This window comes from Octodon degus, unplaced genomic scaffold, assembly GCF_000260255.1.
Source record: "Octodon degus isolate 3935 unplaced genomic scaffold, OctDeg1.0 scaffold00146, whole genome shotgun sequence".
NCBI lineage: Eukaryota > Metazoa > Chordata > Mammalia > Rodentia > Octodontidae > Octodon > Octodon degus.
In genome coordinates this window covers 2,702,559-2,708,558 of record NW_004524722.1, presented here as the reverse complement: position 1 = coordinate 2,708,558, position 6,000 = coordinate 2,702,559, and the positions used below count along the sequence as shown (strand labels likewise).

Here is a 6,000-nt window from a genome sequence, read left to right as displayed (position 1 = left end):
TGCTTGAAGGGGGAATTCAAATTGGATCTCCAAAGATCAGCTTCAGTGGCAGCTTCTGAAGTGGTCAGCCTGCTTTCTTGAAAAGCATCCCGTTTCACACTTAATTTCATTGCATAGTCACAGCCAGAATAAATGTACACTTCCCCACCAGAACTACACAGACTTTGAGGTAGAAATCAGAATAGACTGAGATGGAAAAGTAGCATCCAGGGGCCGGCAAGATAGCTCAGCAGTCTAAAGCACCTGCTTAGGCAAGCGCAGGGACCACGGTTTGATCCCCAGCACCACATGCTGTGCAAGTCCCGTCCCCAGGGCAGGCTGAGCTGCCCCCCCCACACACACACACACAAAGCAGCATCCAGCACTAGTCTAGGACATGGCATCTGGAGGTAGTGATATAAAATAGTACAAAACACCCACTTTGAGCCAGACCAGGTTCTAAGATCTGCCTGTGTGACTTTAGACAAATCACTAACTCTTTGGGTTTCAGTTTTCCCAGACACAAAATGAGCATAACAATATACATTTTGTGGGGTGGCTCTGAAAATTAGAGGTAACTTTGAATACAACGTGCACGATACTTAATACAGTATCTACAACCTTGATGGAATGAACAAATGAGTGGGAAAGTAGTACAGCTCCAAAAGAAGGGAAGGAAAATACTCCTACCTTTTCTAGTTTCCTAGATATGATTAGGGGAGCCTTGTGTGGAAGGAGAGTCTCACCTGTCATTTCGGTTGATGGCTGCCACCATGAGTGCTGTCCAACCAAGTTTGTGTCTTGCATTGATATCTGCACCTTCTGACAATAGCCTGAAAAGGAACAGGAATATTTTTTGTACATAGCTTATCATGGAAATATTCATAGAAGAAATGATATGGCTAACAAGCAGGTAGGCCAGATAAATCTTAAAATAGAGGCCTTTATAATCTACACCTCCAATCCCAGCATCTTCGATCACTCCACATCTACCAATCTTACCTCTCTTTTTCTTCCATGAGTAACCCTTGGTTGTTATTTTCTTAGCATTCTGAGAAAAGAATGTGCCTTCCCAACTTTAATACCCTGACACTCCCATGTCTGGCCCAGAATGCTCCCTCCCTGTCTCTTTTCCATTCAAATCCTGTTCTCATGCCATGTGTACAACGCTGGCTGTGGATTCCCCCCAAGAAGCCTTGATTCATCTAGTCCACAGCTATCCTACCTCTACTTGGCAGAGGACACCTAATGATAAGTCTTATCCAGGGAGTTCCCAGTCTACAAAAGTTTCCCATTCCTCAAGTTTATCTGTACTGTGGCTAACAAGACAATGAAAATTAAAAAAAAATTTTTTTTGTATTTTAGGGAAGGGTTTACAGGGTGTTCAGGGTCTCACTACTAGATTGGACTCATAATGATCCATCTGTTTACAGCCTCCCAAGAGCTGGGATTACAGGTGCATGCCACCATGCCCAGGGATCGAATTCCCGGCCCTTGGGCCTGCTTGCAGGTGTTTTAATCCACTGAGCTATTTGGCTGGCCCTAAAGGAAATCTTTTAATCCAAGGAAAGATGGAAAGAATACTAGAGATGCTAGGTTATATTCCAAGGAGACTCCACATAGATTATCTGCACTTATAGACCAGCACCTGACACAAAGTAGGAGTAAAAATAATTATTGAGTAAATGAACAAACACATGATTCGCAAAGCATACCATTAAAATTTTAATTGAGTCCTAGAAACAGAAGGTACTATATAATGTAGGGTGGCTAGAGAGAAAGGAAAGAAATAGAAGCAGCCTTTACTGAGCACCTTGTGTAGGAAAGGAGCTGCTCTGGAGTTTACACTTATGAGTTCATTTACTCTTCACACAAGTTGAAGGAGTAGGTAGAGCCGGGGAGAAAGCTCATAGTCATAAGCGCCTGCCTAGCAAATGCAAGGTCCTGAGTTCAGTCTCCAGTAGGAAAAAAAAAAAAAAAAAAAGAGCAGGTAGAATGCTCCCTTCTTCATGGATGAGGAAACAGGCCCAGGGAGGAGAAACGACTTGGTTAAGTTTGTGCACTTTAGGTTAGGGGCAGCTTAGTGGCTAGCACCACCAATGGTAATGATGCTGTATCTGGAGTCCCCTCGCCTTGTCACTTTTAGACAAACCCTGGCTCCATGTAACTTCACGAAAGGCAAAGCAAACCAACCTCAGCCAATCCACAGCATGTGCTTGGTCCTGTGCTGGATTCTGGATACAAGTGAGAAGACATGGGATCTGCCTTAGGGGAGCATATAATCGAGTGAAGGGTGACTTGGAACAGAGGGAAATCAAAGAATGCAGTGGCAAGAAGGGGGGGGGGCTGAAATTTGAAAGCAATGTGCCCACTAGGCAGTCATTCTTATAAAGAAAAGGCAGGCAGAGGTAGTTTGGGGAATCAGGAGCCTGTCCACAATGTAGCAGGTTGAGCCTAATGGGCAATGGGTGCAGAGTCCAAAGGTAAGAGTTTAAATCTTAGCACCATTCTTGTGCTATAATCTGTAGTAAATTCTCCTCTGGACAAAGACAAGTAAAATGCCTATGATGCTGAAGTAAGAAAGTAACCACAGCCTGGGAGGATGAGAAACATCACACACTTTTCTACACATTTGGCCGTGAGGGCCAAGTACCTCTGATTCTGCAGATGCAGTGACTGAGACTTGTACATTATCATGGCCTGAAAGGACATAGACACCAAGCCCTGAACGACACATCCCAACAGTACTGTGAGGGAGAACAAGGTTGCAGCTGTCCAGCACAGAAAGCCAATCCAGTCTTAATGACCAGGAAGGCCATCTCTCTGAGGTAATGGGAAAAGGGAATCAGCTACACAAAAGGGGTGAGGGAAGGGAAGGAGTACTCCAAGGCAAGGTGAAGTCTCTTCAAAGGCTTGGTAATATGAAGTGTGAAAGAGATGTGGTGTGACTGGGGCCCAAATTGTGAAGAGAGTGCTGGAAGAGGAGGGGAGGATTTCCCACCTCTGGTTTGGAGGATTCTCTTTGGTTAAGGTTCATAGCCTTGTACCACATACTCTATTAAACATTTTTCTAAGGGGAATCAATTTTCTATGGCCATGGATGTTGGCTTAAGAATACTGGGGGTGAATTTTCTGACAGACAAAAAAGCAAACAAATAAGAAAACAAACAAAAACCTGTTTAACACAAAACCTCCTTGTCAAGGCAGCAAGGTATGTGGTAGCATGGAAGGCTGTAACTCTGAAGCTTAATAGATTGGATGGATCCTGATGATAACTGCAATCCTGAAGGGAGACCTCATTTCTCTGGTCACCATTCCAGAAAAGTTAGAAAATCAGGACAAGCCAAAGAAAATCAAAGAGGTTTCTGAAGGTAAGGCCTTGAACTATGCCTAGAAGAATGAGAAGAGTCTGTAGAAGCGGTAGGAATGGCATTGTACTAGGACGAAAAGAACAGGATATGATGGTAGAGCAGGGAAGGGACACTAAGTGACATGAGGCAGATCCAGGTGGGTGACAGTACACAGCCAAGAAGCAGCAAGCAGCTTGATATACATTCAAATATTATATTTTGCTCCATGGAGTAAATAATGATGAAAATCAGTCTAAAGTGCTGATGAACATCTGGTAAATAAGCAACTATCCAGCACTCTTATGTCTAAAATAGATACCACAAATATAACCCTGAAGCTCTTTCTTCTGGAGCTGTTAAAAAAGCCATAGAATCCTCTTCAACAGAGACATCATTTGGATACCATGCTGGAATGCAAGGGGCAACAGAGAAGAAAACGATTTGCCATCCCTTAGCCTTAAAGTAAATTAACCTAATAACTTATAAGGTTGAATTTGAAACAGTGAGGAGAAAAAAGAGTCAATGAGACTAGTGAAATTCATAACATATTCCTTTGCTGTTCTCCTAAGTATGCAGAGGAAAAGGCCACTATCTCCCAGCCACCAAAAACCAACTGCAGGCCCTTTTTGAACCTGTGTGGGCATTTCTCCACGGGGCAGGACCCCTGGGTGGTGAGGTATGTGTCTAGATGGGACTCAGTAGTACCAGTCCTCTTCAGGACAGTGGCTCCACTGACTTGCAACACCAGGACAGGGTGTTTCTGTGTGAGCCCCTCCTTGCCATCACTTGGTGGTGGCCAGTTTCCTAATCAGCATTCAGCTAAGGGGTATCACATTACGGTTTTAATGTGTGATCACCAACAATTTTGAGCTACTTGTTGCATCCACGGTTGCAACTGCAAGCCTCCTTGTTTGTATCCTGTTACAATGTTTTAAGAGAAGGGACTGGTGGCAGTCAGCTTTTTCAAACTTGCTACATTTCCAAGAAAGAACACAGAGCAGAGCCAGGAGCCCTGGTTCTAGTTTCACCTCTGCCATCTACTATGCTGATACCCTAAGAAGGCATACCATCTCATGATGCTTCATTTTCTTCACAGGTAAGTACAATCCCTGTCAGCCCTACACAGCTTTAGGAAGTGGCGATGTGGAAAGGGCTCGTCCATCTGTAGGGTCATTCTTTTTCATCTTATAGAGCTGAGATGTAATGGGAAAAAGCAATAACCTTGGTGTACAAGGGCAGAGATTCAGTTTCCAGCTCTGTCAGCTGCTACATATGAAATGGGGGATGTTAATCCTTCCTGTGCTAAGTGGTTGTCAGGACCAAGAGACACACCAAAAGGTAGAGTTCTTTAAGGAGTGATGTGTCTAGTAAACTGAGAATGGCCATGGCTAACTTCAACACCACTGCTGCAAAACCTTTTCCTTTTGAAGAACTGGGTAGGACCCTCTTACGCTCCTCCCCCACTCCCTATTGCACAGCAGCCCCAAAATTTAGGATTTCACCAGCCAGGTCTCTCCATTTGATTCTGTTGCTTTGCAATTGAATGCCCAGCGGGCAGTCATTTCAAAGTCCTGGGCCAGCTGGGGGAGGAGGTAGCTGCCTGCTAAGAGTGGATGAAAGGGCCTCTGAGGCCTCAGAAAGCCACCCTTGCTCTCCCCTGTGATTTTCACCAATGGACAAAATGCGGCAAGTGAATTAATCTCTTTTAAAAAGAGCAATGCTTGTGACAGAGCACGGTGTCTCCGAAAAGGTTAGGATTCCATCATCCCCGAGATGATGAGTAGAATGCTTAATGCAGGCTGCCACTCAGGGCAGAGCAGCTTGTGAAGCTGGGAAGTGGGGGTTGGCATGGCAGGCCTTTCTGGGCTCACTCCAGACATGGGGAAGGCCCTTCACTAATGAACAAGCTCTTCTGCTTGGCAGGGCTATGGTGGGTGACACTGAGGACTGCTCAGAATAGTAGACTGAGGACACTACACCAGAAGTCGAGAGCTGAATCCTAGCTCTTGTACAACTCTCATTCAGGCAGCAGTCTTGGACAAGAAAAACTATAGTTCAAACCCAAGTTCTGTCCTTACTGGATGAAAAGCTATGGCAGAAAGACCTGGCCTCTCTGAATTACTATATACCCCATTCCTTCACGTAAGTGACAGCTCCTGCTCTCTGACCTGTCCAAATCCTCAAGCAAAGAATGGTCTACTAGCCTAAGAGCTGAAGAGTCTACTGGAGAGGAACAAGCCAGAATGGGCCAAAAAAAAGAAAAAAAAGTGCTGCTCCGAGCTATCAGGGTTTCTGTAGAGTCAAGTAAATCTGAGACCAAGAGGTGAATTATTAGCTCCGACCAGGAAAAGATGAGTTATTCTTAAACTTTCTGCTGAGCCAGTCTGGATTAACTCAGGTTCTGTTCTTTATAATGATGACTATACTATTAATCTTTATCAAAAAAAAAACAACTTTTTTTGTAGAAAAAGAAAGATCCTACAACACTTTATTCCTCTAAGCAGTATTTCCTAAGATGGCCTTGATGCTGCCACAATCCCTTCTGCTAAGCTGTATCAACACAGCTGCATACTGTCCACCTGCCTAATTCCCTAGGACTCGGCATGCCCTGCTGGTATCAAGGACCTACCTTCATCTCTGCTCCCAGTGCCAGCAATGGTGAGCTTAGGGT

The 6,000-nt window shown here is 44.5% G+C and overlaps 1 protein-coding gene across 2 annotated transcripts in view; it reads right to left on the bottom strand.

Moving 5' to 3' along the window:
* Positions 1-6,000, bottom strand: part of Clpb (ClpB homolog, mitochondrial AAA ATPase chaperonin) — a 151,661-nt gene that overhangs the window by 122,585 nt on the left and 23,076 nt on the right. For both annotated transcript variants that reach the window (XM_004641941.3, XM_004641942.3), the window contains exon 3: positions 726-812. In XM_004641941.3, the coding sequence (XP_004641998.1) occupies positions 726-812 (87 nt within the window). The remainder of the gene's footprint in view (positions 1-725; positions 813-6,000) is intronic.